Here is a 15,569-nt window from a genome sequence, read left to right on the forward strand (position 1 = left end):
GACACAGATGTGACTATTCAATTTCCCTGAAGATTTCAGGTTGGTTACCAGGAGGGCAAGGGCATCCAGGGCACTGTGGAACTATCTTGGTCCCTGATTCCAGCTGTGAACCGCAACTAGTGGCTCACGGAATCAATTTAATAGGTTACAATTTTGATACCTTAATGAGTAATTATTCATTGTATCTTAACCACTAATTCATTTTTTCACATGCAACCTCAGTGTATCACTTAATTTACTAATTTTTTTAATTTACTATTTTTTGACTGCACCTGCAGCATTTGAAAAAAATTTTTTAATTCCAAATTGTATCACATGTAGTAAGGAGTGTTCTGTAAAGTAAGTTTAAATTTCTGTGTTCAGTAAGTTTAAGCCATATAATGTGATTTATAAGAACATAAGCTCAAAAATCAGTAGCATCTTTTTTTTTTTTTGTCTTTTTAGGGCCATATCCACAGTAATATGGAGGTTCCCAGGCCAGGGGTCAAATTGGAGCTGTAGCCACTGGCCTATGCCACAGCCACAGCAACACCAGATCTGAGGCGCATGTGCAACCTATACCACAGCTCACGGCAACACTGGATACTTACTCCACTGAGCAAGGCCAGGGATCAAACCCACATCCTCAGAGAGTAGTCAGGTTCTTAACCCACTTAGCCACAATGCTCTTGAAGTACCTAAACATGAAGTTCCTAGAAACCCCTGGATCATAGTTTTTATAAAATTTCCCCATAAAATTTCCATACCCATGTGCCCCAAATGGTTTACACTTGACTTAGTGGATTCATACACATGGTAAATTCAATCTAGGATTAATGGATCCTCCTGCTTTAAACATTCCCAAGCTCCTAAAATTTCCTTGGAATGTAATAGAATTTCCCTGTCCTTATGTGGAAGCAAAACTTTAAGCAGAATCTAAAGATTTCTAAATGGTTTGTGTAAGTAAATGCAGATTTTTAATCCTAATTTAATATTTGCTGAACCCCAGACAGGTGTGCAGAATGGTTCAAAGGACAGAATGGCATAATCCTAATACATGGATCTTTGAACTCTAATGGACAGACAAGGGCAGAAAAGCTTGGAGGGTCCATTGGGAAGAAATGAGGACCTGGTACTTTTTGGCAACAAGGGGATGAAGGGAGTTGAACAGGAAGGAAAATAAGAGGCTGCTATAATTGCATGAAAAATAAAAACAAAAATGGCAGGAAAGAGAGAAAAACAGAGAGTCTGAGAAGGGTTAGGCAGACAAAGGCAGTAAGGCAACAAAAAGAATCAATGGAAAGTCAGGAGACTGCATATAAGAGAAAGAACATGAGTAACTATTGCGGAAGGAGGCAGCTCCTGGAGACATTCCTCTATTAACTCACTCCACAAACTTTTTAAACATCATCTATGAGGCAGGCTCATATCATACTGGCACTGGGGAGAGTACCATGTAGGGAAATAATGATACGAACTTTTCTATGCAGGGCAAATGGGACTGACAAGGATCCAGCATCATCAAATGGGCCACTGGGCTGGGTTATGTCATCACAGGAAGAGTTCGTGGTCCATCTCCTTTTGTGCTCTTCAGATTTCATCTGTCCATTTCAGGACACCTCTTCCTTTCTCACTTTTATCACTATCACCATTTTACCTAGAGACTCAAACTTACTCAGTGATGAAAAATACAACTGTGTTGACTGGGTTCATCCTGCTGGGTCTAACCGATGTCCCTGAACTCCAGGTGATGGCCTTCACCTTTCTGTTCCTGGCCTATTTACTCAGCATCATTGGAAATATGACGATCCTCCTTCTCACCTTGCTGGACTCCCACCTTCAAACTCCCATGTATTTCTTTCTCCGGAACTTCTCCTTCTTAGAAATTTCCTTCACAAACATCTTCATTCCCAGGGTTCTGATCAGCATCACAACAGGGAATAAGAGCATCAGCTTTGCTGGCTGCTTCGCTCAGTACTTCTTTGCCATATTCCTTGGGTCAACAGAGTTTTATCTTCTGGCTGCCATGTCCTATGACCGCTATGTGGCCATATGCAAACCCCTGCATTACATGACCACCATGAGCAACAGAATCTGTACCCAACTGGTTCTCTGCTCTTGGCTGGCTGGGTTAATGGTTACTATACCACCATGACTCTGATGAGTCAGCAGGACTTTTGTGCATCCAACAAACTTAACCATTATTTCTGTGACTATGAGCCCCTTCGGAAACTCTCCTGTTCAGACACAAGCCTCATAGAGAAAGTTGTCTTTCTTGTGGCATCAGTGACACTGGGGGTCACTCTGATGCTAGTGATTCTCTCCTACACATTCATCATCAGGACTGTTCTGAAGCTCCCCTCTGCCCAGCAAAGGACAAAAGCCTTTTCTACTTGCTCTTCCCACCTGATTGTCATCTCTCTCTCTTATGGAAGCTGCTTCTTCGTTTATGTGAAGCCCACAGCAAAAGATTTGGACACATTCAATAAGGGGGTAGCTCTACTCACTACTTCAGCTGCACCTTTGTTAAACCCCTTCGTTTACACCTTAAGGAACCGACAGGTAAAACAAGCCTTCAAGGATGCAGTCAGGAAGCTTGTGAATCTTTAGAGAATTTCATGATGCAAGGCTTAATGGATGAGTTTTTACTAGGTACCAGACTCTCTGCCAGTTACAAGGTATCCAATAAAGAGTTAACGTCTAGGCCAGTGAGGAAAAACTTGGAAATAAATAAATTACAATTTGTTAAGTGGTCCTATAAAGAAATGATTCGAAAAAATAAATAAATAAATAAAGGAGTTCCTGTCGTGGCTCAGTGGTTAACGAATCCGATGAGGAACCATGAGGTTGCAGGTTCGATCCCTGGCCTTGCTCAGTGGTTTAAGGATCCGGCATTGCCATGAGCTGTGGTGTAGGTTGCAGACTCGGCTCAGATCCTGCGTTGCTGTGGCTCTGGCGTAGGCCAGTGGCTACAGCTCCGATTCGACCCTTAGCCTGAGAACCTCCATATGCTGCGGGAGTAGCCCAAGAAATGGCAAAAAGAGAAAAAAAAAAAAAAAAGAAAGAAAGAAATGATTAGGTCTTATCAATGAAAAAGCAGCTTACTCTGAGTTAGTGAGTCCATAAATGTTTCCAGGGGAGGTGCCACTTAAAATGAGTCTTAGCAAGTAAGAATAGGTCAAGCAAGCAAAAATAGAGGAAGAAACTCTGGTAGAAAGATGGTAGAAAGGATAATGTTGGGAGGAGAACAAAATTCATCCAACAGGACTAAGTAAATGTTATCATTAGTTTCAATGAAATTAAAAGCAAAAGAGTTCTAGAGATAATAGCTTTAGTTTTGAATTAATTCAATCCCATTATAAATAAATTAAATGCTCACAATGTGAAGTCATCTGGGTTTGAGACAAGATCTATGGATTTAGAAATCCTTACCACAGTGGGTGGCAACTGAGGTGAAAATAGAGGAGGTCACGAATAGAAGCAAGTATAGAAGTTCAAATATTAAACTCTAAGCATCCTCTCAAAATTTAAAGCGAAGAGGCAGAGGAGATAAAGAAATCAATAGATCTGTGGAATTCGTGAGAAGAGACTATCTCGAGAAACATAAGCAGTTGGCAACGTGAAAGGCTGCAGAGAGCAATTACTATAAAGAATGAAAGTATGAGAACTGATGATTAGAGTGGTTTTTTCTTTTCTTTTCTTTTTCTTTTATTTTTCCTTCCATTCTAGCCACACCTTCGTCATATGGAAGTTCGGGCCAGAGATCAAATTTGAGCTGCAGTTGCAATGTCAGGTCCTTAACCCACTGTACCACAGCAGGAACTCCAATTACAGTGTTCTTATTGATCACAGCTATTTTCAAAAAATGTCGAATTTGGAGGTGGGGTAGGAAAAAGTCAGATTGTAGTGGGATGCTGGTGGGTAAAAACTGAAAAGTTGGGAATGGTAAAATGGAATTTCAAAAGCAGAGAAATGTAAATAAGAACAACCTCCAAGTCATAGTCTCTATGGTTTCTCATTACTGGTATCTGTGCTTTCTCTTCCATGGTATAAAACAGTATATATTCCAGTAATGATTATATCACAGTTCCATTGCAAAGCCAACCAATGGTAGGTGTTCAATAATTTGTTATTGAATTGATGAAAGAATAATAGACGGGTGGATGGATGCACAAACAAATGAGGGAATTGAGAGTTCCCGTCGTGGCGCAGTGGTTAACGAATCCGACTAGGAATCATGAGTTGCGGGTTCGATCCCTGGCCTTGCTCAGTGGGTTAGATATCCGGCATTGCCGTGAGTTGTGATGTAGGTCGCAGACGCGGCTCAGATTCCGTGTTGCTGTGGCTCTGGCGTAGGCCAGTGGTTACAGCTCCGATTGGACCCCTAGCCTGGGAACCTCCATATGCCGCGAGAGCAGCCCAAGAAATGGCAAAAAGACAAAAATAAATAAATAAAAGAACTATTCATAGGTAAATAACTTAAGAGCAGAACCAAATTTTCACAAAAGCAGTCTAAGAATGTTTTCAGAACACTAAGAGACACGTATATAACCCTTTTAAAAATGTATTCCCCATTAATTATCTTTTATATCTCAATATACTATTAGGAAGTAAACTATTTGATTTTAGGTCTTTCTTCCTATTAAATGCAATTAAGGGAGTTCCTGTTGTGGCTCAGTGGTAATGAACCTGATTAGTATCCTTGAGGACATGGGTTCGATCCCTGACCTTGCTCAGTGGGTTAAGATCCAGCATTGCCATGAGTTGTGGTGTAGGTCGCAAACATGGCTTGGATCCCACGTTGCTGTGGCTGCGCCATAGGCTGGCAGTTACAGCTCTGATTCGACCCCTAGCGTGGGAACTTCCATATGCTGTGGATGCGGCCCTAAAAAAAAAAAAAAAAAAAAAAAGATGCAATTGAGAAGAGGTGTACCAGCGTCCTATATAGTAGCAAACATCCCCAAAATTTCAGTGTCTCAAATAACAAAATTTATGACCTCTCATTGTATGTTCAGTGTGAGTCAGCAGGGAACTCTGCTCCCTATGGTCCTTCACACTTCCTGGATTCTGCACCTAACACCAAATCCCAAAAGGGAGAATATAATTGACTCTTGTCTAAACCTAGTTCCTTCTCCTCTGGCCAAATTCTAGCACAAGGAGATGTGGAGTGGGAGTAAAATAAGGTATATCATATCCATTATAAAATTATCTCTTTTATAGTCTCTGACATCTAGGATTACCCACAAACAAATGCCCTCTCCCCTAAAGCTCTAAACAAGATCGCATTAATTCCTTCTTCTTAAATTATACTGTTCTTGTTCCATTATCCATCTTTCTTGCCTTTTCCCTGTACACCTACGGTCCTAGTGTACATGTTATTGTCCTCCTGTAGTCTCTGGGGACTATGTTTGTCTTTCCTGAAGAGTTCTATCTGCTATAATGCTGTATGACATTAGCATTCTCAAAAATCCATATATGCCACACTCATCCATTCAATCTGTCTAAAGCCAAACTGGGAACAGAGGGAGAAACTGCTCACACAAGTAGCTAAAGGCAAGTCTTCTCAATCACAGACTGATTGTCTAGGAGCAACTCCAGATAGAAACATTCCTCTCACCAAACACACTGAAAATTAATGCTGCACATAGGATCTCAGCCAAAGCCAATCACTGATCCCTCCAAGATCATACTCCTCTGCTCCATCTAATCTGAAAATCCTTTTGTCAAGGATATTCATATTTGATAACTCTTTGGGAGCCACATGACAGTTATCATATCCATGTAAAGATTTAGAGATTGAGTGTGTGTGCATGGGTTTGAAGAGGAGTATCACAGAAAAGAAACCATTAACAAAATGAAAAGACAACTCACAGAATTAGAGAAAACATTTCCAAACAAAGTGACCAAAAAGGGTTAATCTTCAAAATATACAACTAGCATGCAGTTCTATATCAACAAAACAAAAACCCAATCGGAAAATGGGCAGAAGGCCTAAATAGACATTTCTACAAAGAAGACATACAGATGGCCAATAGGCACATGAAAAGATGTCCAACATCGCTAATTATTAGAGAAATGCAAATCAAAATTACAATGAGGTATCACCTCATACCAGTCAGAATGGCCATCATCAAAAAGTTTGCAAACAATAAGTTTGGATAGGGTTGAAGAAAAGGGAACCTCCTACCTGTTGTTGGAAATGTAAATTGGTATGACCACTATGGAGAACAGTATGGAGGCTCCTTTAAAAAAAAAAAAAATAGAACTACCATATGATCCAGCAATTCCACTCCTGGGCATCTATCTGGAGAAAACCATAATTTGAAAAGATACATGTACCCCAATATTCACTGAAGCAGTGTTTACAACAATCAAGACATAGAAGCAACCGGAGTGTGGGCAGTGGAGAGAAGGAATGGGGGGGGGGGGGGGGGGGGGGGGGGGGGGGGGGGGGGGGGGGGGGGGCACATGATCAAACTGAATATAGCAAAAAAAAAAAAAAAAAAAAAAAAAAAAAAAAAAAAAAAAAAAAAAAAGACATAGAAGCAACCTAAATGTCCACTGAGAAAGGAATGGATAAAGAAGATGTGGTACATATATACAATGAAATATTAGCCATAAAAAAAGAATAAAATAATGCCATTTGCAGCAACATAGATAGACCTAGAGACTATCATACTAAGTGATGTAAGTCAGAGAAAGACAAACATCATGTGATAGCACTCTATGTGGGGGGTAAAAAAAATGATACAAATGAACTTATTTACAAAGCAGAAACAGACTCAGAGTTCCCTGAGTCCTTAAATGGGTTAAGGATCCAGCATTTCACTGTGGAGGCTCAAATCACTGTTGTGGTGTGAGCAGCAAAAAACAAAAACAAACAAACAACAAAAAAGGAGTTCCCATCATGGCTCAGTGGTAATGAACCAAGCTAGTATACATGAGGACTTGGGTTCGATCCCTGGCCTCACTCAGTGGGTTAAGGATCCAGCATTGCCATGAGCTGTGGTGTAGGTCCCACGTTGCTGTGGCTGTGGCGCAGGCTGGCAGCTACAGCTCCGATTTAACCCCTAGCCTGGGAACCTCCATATGCCACAGGTGCAGCCCTAAAAAGACAAAAATTTAAAAATCAATAAATTTTTTAAAAATTAAAAAACAGCAACAAAAAACAGAAACAGATTTAGAGATTTCAAAAACCAACTAATGGTTTACCAGTGGGAAAAGGTGAGGGGGGATAAATTAGGAGTTTTGGATTGCATATACACACTACTACATAATCAACAAGGACCTACTGCATAACACAGGGAACTCTACTCAATAGTCCATAACCACCTTCGTAGGAAAATGGTCTGAAAAAAAATGTATATGCATAACTAAACCACTTTGCTTGCTGCACACCTGAAGCTAACACAACATTGTAAATCAACTATATGCCAATGTAAAATAAAAATTAAATTTAAAAAAAAGAAAAAGATGGTCAGCGAATATGTGGAGGATCTTAAGCCCTATCAAAGAAAGAGAGAAAGGATACAGGGCCTCCAATCTTCTATCAGAAAAGAGTTTTCAAGGCACAAAAGACAGAAGGAAGGGAAAGGGCTAAGAGGGAAAATGCTAAACCCTCCACATAGCTCATGTTACTTGACCAGTGCAAGATCACAGCAACAGAAGGCAAATGCCCTGCTACCGTCTTGCTCTTTAGGGGCATCCGTTGTTCTAAACATACGGCAAACAAGTAAGGTATATTGTCTAACCTTATACATAATATAATGAAAGTGTATTGTTTAGCATTATGCCCAGCACACACAGTAAATGGCTCAAAAAACGTTGTTCTGTTTCCTATAATTATATTTCATCATTATCACTGCTGCAGCTTCCACAAGCTTTCGTACTGTATTGATGTTCTCCTGTGAACGTCTCAGAGTCTCTTTGGAATTCTTCCCCAATCCCTTATTAAAAGCTCGGTTCCAGGGTTCTCAACCGATAGGGTTCATTAGCATGCGCTCTGAATGTGGGTCTCTGGGATCCTTTCTTTCCTCCACTGACTATGCTGAGGTCTCCCCTGAATAGAACATTTAAAATATGCCTCAGTCTGGTATAAATTCAGACGCAGCCCATCTCCAGGCTCAGGTGAGTCAGAACAGAGGAAATAAGACTTTGAAGGGTGGGTACTACCATAAATATGTTTGACTTACATAAATCATATCTCAAAGGATTACTCACTGGCCAGGGTGCATTTTAAATTAATGTGGAAATAAGAAGTGGCATGTGACAGCTAAGCTGATACAGAGCAGGAAGAGCGGATCTTTTTTCCTACAAAATTTTCATAAATTTGTGAACTTTTGTGAATAATGAGGTCAATAAGTAGTAGGGGAAAAGCAAACGAGTTCAGTTTTATGGCACCCTTGCTCCACATCTGACTTCTGTGATTCATCCCACGGACATGCATAGGTAAAATCCTACAGAACTTGCCCTGAAAGTCAAGGGTAAGTATATTCTCTGCTTACAGTTATATCAATATTACTTGTTTGTGATTATAGAGCATGGAATCACATTACTGTGATTTTTTTAATTAAAAAGTAACTTATGCCTGTTTTACAGCATTCATGTGATACAGACGAGTATAAAGGAAAAAGAGACAGCTCCACCTATGTCCCCTACTTCCTCATCTAACGCCATAAAAATAATACTGATAACAATTTTCCCAACTTGTGTGACTATGCACATAAAAACATATAGTTTTAGAGCATATATAATGTAAAATAGCTTTTTTAACCCAAATCGGTTGCTTTATTCACAGAGCAGGATATCAAACCAATCTTCCCAAGAGCATCCACTTAAATCTTTCCCATTTGTTTTATTGGTTTACTTTATTTCATAGTTTGGATGCACCAAAATTATTTAGTCATTTCCCTATTGATGGAAATTTAAATCGTTGCAAAACTTTTACATTTCAAACAGTTTACAATGAAGAGCTTTGCAAAATTATCGAAGCAGCATTATTACAGAATTTGTGTGGAATATAATAAATGTGAAGTTTTGGATGATAACAGCTGTTTACCAAGACCAAACATTAATGACCAGGAAGTGCAAGAGCCTGGACATTCAGGTCCTGGATGATATGACCATGTTCTGTACAACCTTGTGATGAGGACATTCTTAGGACACAGCAGAGATGTCTCTCTGGTGTTCCAGTTAGGCACATGGACCAGGGATAATGCGAGAGGGGCTTAGGATTTTTTTATTTTGTTTTGTTTTTTGTCTTTTGTCTTTTTAGGGTGCACCTACAGCACATGGAAGTTCCCAGGCTAGGGGTCAAGTCAGAGCTATAGCCTACACTACAGCCACATTCAACGCCAGATCCGAGCCCCATCTGCAACCTACAAAGCAGCTCATGGTGATGCCAGATCCTTAACCCACTGAGCAAGGCCAGGGATCGAACCCACATTCGCATGCGTAATAGTTGGGTTCGTTAACCACTGAGCACAGTGGGAACACCCAGGCTTAGGATTTCTTTATGTCAGGACCTTAAAAGATCAGAACAATAAGCAGATGACTAAAGGACTCTAGAAATGGGAGGTTTCTTTCTTGGGATAAATGCCAACATTTCTGAAAAAGAATATAATGATCAAATAATCCAGTAGCTCCTTTGGTTCTGTATTGAGGCTGTACCTATATCCCAAGGAAAATGGCTCAGCCCACCCAGGAGGCTTAGAGAGCTTAGGACGGAGGAGTCCGGGTGCAAATGAATGCTACTCCTTAAGTGTCAGTGATAAGAATTTTAAGTTAGTTCCTGAAAGCCCCTCCTGAAATCATCTGGTATCTGAGGTTTCTCTTTCCATCGGTGATAGCTCAGTGTTACGAAAACTAAGCATAAGGGAGATCTGTACCCAAATTTTCTGGGTATATAAGTCATTTTAAAACTTTGTATTCCCCTCATCCTTAATAACAAATAATAGAAATACAGATTTTTATTATTTGGCAATAGAAGAGCACCAACTATGAACAAGAAAAATCAAAAGCTCTTTAAAAGAATTTTAGTAGCTGAATTTGTGGATATTTTTGGAGCTTTTTTTTTTTTGGTTTAAAAAGATTAACACAATGGGGATTCCCACTGTGGCTCAGGGGTAATGAACCTGACTAGTGTCCATGAGGATGTGGGTTCAATCCCCGGCCTTGCTCAGTAGGTTTAGGATCCAGCATTGCTGTGGCTGTGGTATAGGACAACAGCTACAGATTCAATTTGACCCCTAGCCTGGGAACTTAGGTGTAGCCCTAAAAAAAGAAAAGAAAAGAAAAGATGAACCCAAGCCAAGATTTCAGGCAAGCAATGAGTAAGAAATTTCCCCCCATCTTGGAAGTTTATTATAAATCCATTGAACACTCTGATATGTCTGGAACCAGAGAGCAAGATCAAGAAAAATGACTGAGCAGCAAAAATTAGGAATCGGACCATCAATTAAAATTTGCCTTATTTCATAGTATCAGGCAAGATTAAAATTCCAAAGTTGACATAGATGGATTTTAGAATATTTAAGGTTTTATTTTTAGACTAGGAAGTTGATGGAAGGTTTATGATGTTATAGATGGAGTTTTGTTTACTACTCAAAATAAAGTGGTTCTCCAAAAAAAAAAACTCCCCTGTAATTCTGAATATATAAACTTTTCAAAATAGATTAAGTAGTAAAACATCTATTTTTAATATTTATTATCTTTTCTTTTCCACTATAGTTTTTTTTGCAGGATATTGGATATAGTTCCCTGTGCTATACAGTAGAACCTGCTTCTCTGTTTTATAAGTAGTGGTTTTTGTCGCCTTGTCCCGAGCTCCTAATTTGTCCCCTTCCCTCCTGCTTTGGGAACAATAAGTTTGTTTTCTATGACCCTGAGGCTGTTTCTGTTTTGTAAATAAATTCATTAGTATTTATTATATTTTAGTTCACACATTTAAAATCGCATTATCTAAACATATATTAACCAGAAATGTTGCTTTTATCCATTTTCACTTTACCTGAAACAATATTCAACATCTACATCATTGTCTCTGGTACTAGCAGAGCCACCTTGGAATAAAATTCATGATAAAATTTAAAAGAAAACAATTATGTATTTTGATTATACTGTCTTTGCACTGATACCGGGGAGTAAAAGAATACCAAGACAGAGGAATAATATATTTATAAAGAACCTAGCATAAAACCGACACTATAATCTTTCAGTAAGTGTTGGTTCTCTTGCCCTTCCTTCCTCTGCTCTTGAGGAACTTGCAATCCTCTTTTGGAAAGATGACATTACATGTGAGATAGAAAATGGGTGACGCCTGAACAGAATGCATCATTTATGTTCATTCTGATCTTAGAATCAGATGTCTCTCTGCATTTATCCTGTGTCATAGATATTCAGATATTCGTTTTGATGTAAAAATTCCACGTAAGTGCAACCACTATGGAAAGCAGTGTGGCAGCTTCTAACAAAATTAAAAATAGAATTTTCATATGATCCATCAAGATCCATGCTGCTGGGTATATATCTGAAAGAAATGAAAGTAGAATTCTTGAAGATATATTTGCACACATGTTTATAGCAACATTATGCATAATAACCAAGAGATGGAAGCAACCCAAACATCCATCGGTAGATAAGTGGATAAAAAAATGTGGTATATACCTACAATGGAATATTATTCAACCTTAAAAAGGGAGGAAATCCTCGCACATGGTACAATATGGATTAACCTTGAGAACATGAAGCTAAGTGACATAAGCCAGTTACAAAAAGAAAAACATCGTCTATTTCCCCTTATATGAGGTGTTTGAAGTAGTCAAACTCATAAAAAGAGAAATTAGAAGGGTGGTTGCCAGGGGCTGGGGAGAAGAGGAAAAGGAGAGTTGGTATTTAATGAGCATAGAGTTTCAGTTTCACAAAATGAAAACATTCTAGAGATCTGTTGCCCAACAATATGAATATAATTAAGACTACCAACCTCTGCACTTTAAAATGGTTCGAATTGGGAAACTAAAGCGGGGAAACCACTCTGAAGAAAGTGTGTTTGGGAGAAAGAAGAAGAGCCAGATTAAGAGGTGCATCATTAGAGTCTGAAAAGAGGAGGAATAATTAGGAAGAAGCCCCTAGTTAAAGGCAGAAATTAAAAAGATGCTAGAAGAAAAAAATCAAAGATAAGGTGTAGGAAAAATATATGTAAAAATATGTGAATAAATATGCAGGCATTTTTTAAAAACATGCAATCACTGTTTCATAAATTTATTAAGAAAATGGCATAGTAGGTTAAGGACCCAGTGTTGTCACTGCAGCAGCTCAGATCAGTGTTGTGGTGCAGGTTTGATTCCCGGTCCGGAAATTTCCATATGCCCTGAGCACAGCCAAAAAGCATAAGGGGAGTTCCTGTCATGGCGCAATGGAAACAAATCCAACAAGGAACCATGAGGTTGCAGGTTCGATCCCTGGCCTTGCTCGGTGGGTTAGGGATCTGGCGTTGCCATGAGCTGTGGTGTAGGTCACAGCCGCGGCTTGGATCTGGCGTTGCAATGGCTGTGGCGTAGGCTCGCAGCACAACCCGGATTCAACCCCTAGCCTGGGAACCTCCACAGGACACCCACGGGTGCAGCCCTAAAAAGAAAAAAAAGAAAGAAAGAAAAAGGAAGAAGCAAGTCTAGTCCACACATATTTTAGAATCAGAAGAATTTGCTAGCTGTGTGTTCTTAGCCAAGTCGCTTAAACTTTCCCAGCCTAGATGTCACCGTCACACCATCATTATCCTCTCAGTATCACCAATCCACATGGTTTCACCTGTACGTCTGCAATAATTATCATCACTCTAGGTCAGGGTGAGGAAGGGAGATGAGCACAGCATGGTAGTTATGTGTGCAGGTAGGAAGTCAGGTGACACTGGTCCAGAATCCTGACTCCACAGTATATAGTAGCTTCGGGATTTGGAACAATTCATCTCCTCCTCCAGACTTCAGTTTCCTCATCTGCAAAATGGGGATAGCAATAGCACCTATCTCAACAAGTCATTATGGGAATCAAACAGCAATGCTTGGCATACAGTAAGTTCCCAATTAATGACAGTTATTATTTACTATTATCATAATTACAACCAAATGAAGCAATGAATATGAAATGCTTTTTAATTGAGAAGATGGTTAAAAAATACATGGTACTTCTTTCTTTTATCAAGAGTCAGGAAGGGACTGACCTTTGACACAAGAAGAGTCATCTACTCTTTTGAACAGAGAGGTTAGAAGATGAATGTAGGGGTAGAAATACTTGGAAAAAGAAAGGTAAGTGAGGAAGACCATGTCAGAGGAAGTTTTAACAAAATGTAGGTCAGTTATCTGCTGGAAATAGCTTTGAAAATTTGAGAACTGTGGAGAAGTTGAAATAAAAGTTATACTGTAACTTACATTTGACGTTTAACTTAAATTTTATTATAATAGCTACGTAAATATTCAGAAACCTCTTCCTTATCGATAAACAAAAACTAACTACCCAAATTCTCAAAGTAGGGTATAAATAGCCTCCTTATCATTCAAGTTCATCCTTAGAAATTTCTAAATAAGGCTTATAACTTTTGACTTCAGTTATATTTTTCCAGCCAGAGTAAAATTGCATAATTTTTTAAATTTAATTTCTTGGAATTTTTTTAAATTTTTCTCAGAGTGGATTTACAATGTCCTGTCAATTTCTGCTGTACAGCAAAGTGACCCAGTTACACATATACATGCATTCTTTTTCTCACATTACCCTCCATCATGTTCCATCACAAGTGATTGGATATAGTTCCCTATGCTATACAGCAGGATCTCATTGCTTATCCACTCCAAATGGAATGTTTGTATCTACCAACCCCAAACTCCCAGTCCTCCCACTCCCTCCCCCACCCCCTCCCCCTTGGCAACCACAAGTCAGTTCTCCATGTCCATGAGTTTGTTTCTTTCCTGTAGATAGGTTCATTTGTGCCATATATTAGATTTCAGATATATGCAATACCCTATGGTGTTTGTTTTTTCTCTTTCTAATTTACTTCACTTAGTATGAGAATCTCTAGTTCCATCCATGTTGCTGCAAATGGCATTATTTTGTTCTTTTTTATGGCTAAGTAGTATTTCATTATGTATATGTACTATATCTTCCTAATCCATTCATCTGTTGATGGACATTTAGGTTGTTTCCATGTCTTGGCTATTGTGAATAGTGCTGCATTGAACATTAGGGGTGCAAGTATCTTTTTGAATGAAAGTTTTGTTCATATATATACCTAGGAGTGGGATTGCATTTCAAACCATATGATCTAGCAATGAACATTCTTGTGAATTGTCATGTCCATAGAAAATATCAGGAGTTCCCTGGCAGCCTGGTGGTTAAGGACTCAGCATTGTCACTGCAGTGGTATAGGTTTGATCCCTGGCCTTGGAACCTCCACATGCCATAGGTGCAGCCAAAAACAAAAACACAATGTAAAACTCATTTAAATCAAAATGACCGAAAAAAAGGCATTAACACCAACTCAACAAGATAACCTTAGCCTCTCCTAAGTGTTCCTGAGATCCTCTTCCATTCTCACCGCTGACTTCTTTCCTTGATATCTTCTTAGGCAGCAAAGGATAGCAATGAAAAACCAAACCTACATGACAGAATTTATTCTGCTGGGACTGACAGACATCCCAGAGATTCGACTCGTAATCTTTGGACTTCTCTTCCTCACCTACGTATTCAGCATCTCAGGGAACTTGACAATCATCGCCCTCACTCTCCTGGACTCCCACCTCCAGACTCCCATGTACTTCTTCCTCCGAAACTTCTCCTTCTTAGAAATTTCCTTTACAACCACTTTTACTCCGAGGCTGCTCTTCAGCATCTCCACTGGGAACAAGAGCATCAGCTTTGCGGGGTGCTTCACTCAGTATTTCTTTGCCATATTCCTCGGGGCCACAGAGTTTTACCTTCTGGCTGCCATGTCCTATGACCGCTATGTGGCCATCTGCAAACCCCTGCATTACACAACCATCATGAGCAACAGAGTCTGCATCCAGCTGGTTCTCTGCTCCTGGCTAGGTGGACTCCTCATCATTCTCTCCCCAATCATCATGACCAGTCAGCTGGATTTCTGTGCCTCCAATGTCCTGAATCATTATTACTGTGACTATGGACCTCTCATAGAAATATCTTGCTCAGACACACAGCTCCTAGAGCTGATTGACTTTATCTTAGCAGTTGTGACCTTGGTGGTCACCTAGTGCTGGTGATTGTCTCCTACGCACGCATCATCCAGACCATTCTGAAGATCCCCTCTGCTCAGCAAAGGCAGAAGGCTCTTTCCATGTGTTCCTCCCACATGATCGTCATCTCCCTCTCTTATGGCAGCTGCATCTTCATGTACATAAAACCTTCGGCAAAAGAAGGAGTTGCCTTCAATAAGGGGGTAGCTGTACTCAATACCTCAATTGCCCCTTTATTAAACCCTTTCATTTACACTCTGAGGAATAAACAAGTAAAACAAGCCTTCAATAATGTGGCCAGAAAAATAGCGCATCTTTATTCATTTTAGTGGTATCAAAGTAATGGAAATTTTG

At 39.6% G+C, this 15,569-nt stretch overlaps 2 protein-coding genes across 2 annotated transcripts; both read left to right on the forward strand.

The window, feature by feature from the left end:
• On the forward strand, positions 929-2,677 carry LOC110260851 (olfactory receptor 2AP1-like). The gene is given in 2 exon segments (XM_021093122.1): positions 929-2,126; positions 2,129-2,677. Coding segments are annotated over 2 exon segments (1,113 nt in total). The 5' UTR covers positions 929-1,474; the 3' UTR covers positions 2,590-2,677.
• Positions 14,511-15,544, forward strand: LOC110260576 (olfactory receptor 2AP1-like). Its single transcript, XM_021091232.1, is given in 2 exon segments — positions 14,511-15,228; positions 15,231-15,544. Coding segments are annotated over 2 exon segments (936 nt in total). The 5' UTR covers positions 14,511-14,606.

Source organism: Sus scrofa, chromosome 5 (genome assembly GCF_000003025.6).
Source record: "Sus scrofa isolate TJ Tabasco breed Duroc chromosome 5, Sscrofa11.1, whole genome shotgun sequence".
In the NCBI taxonomy this organism is placed as follows: Eukaryota; Metazoa; Chordata; class Mammalia; order Artiodactyla; family Suidae; genus Sus; species Sus scrofa.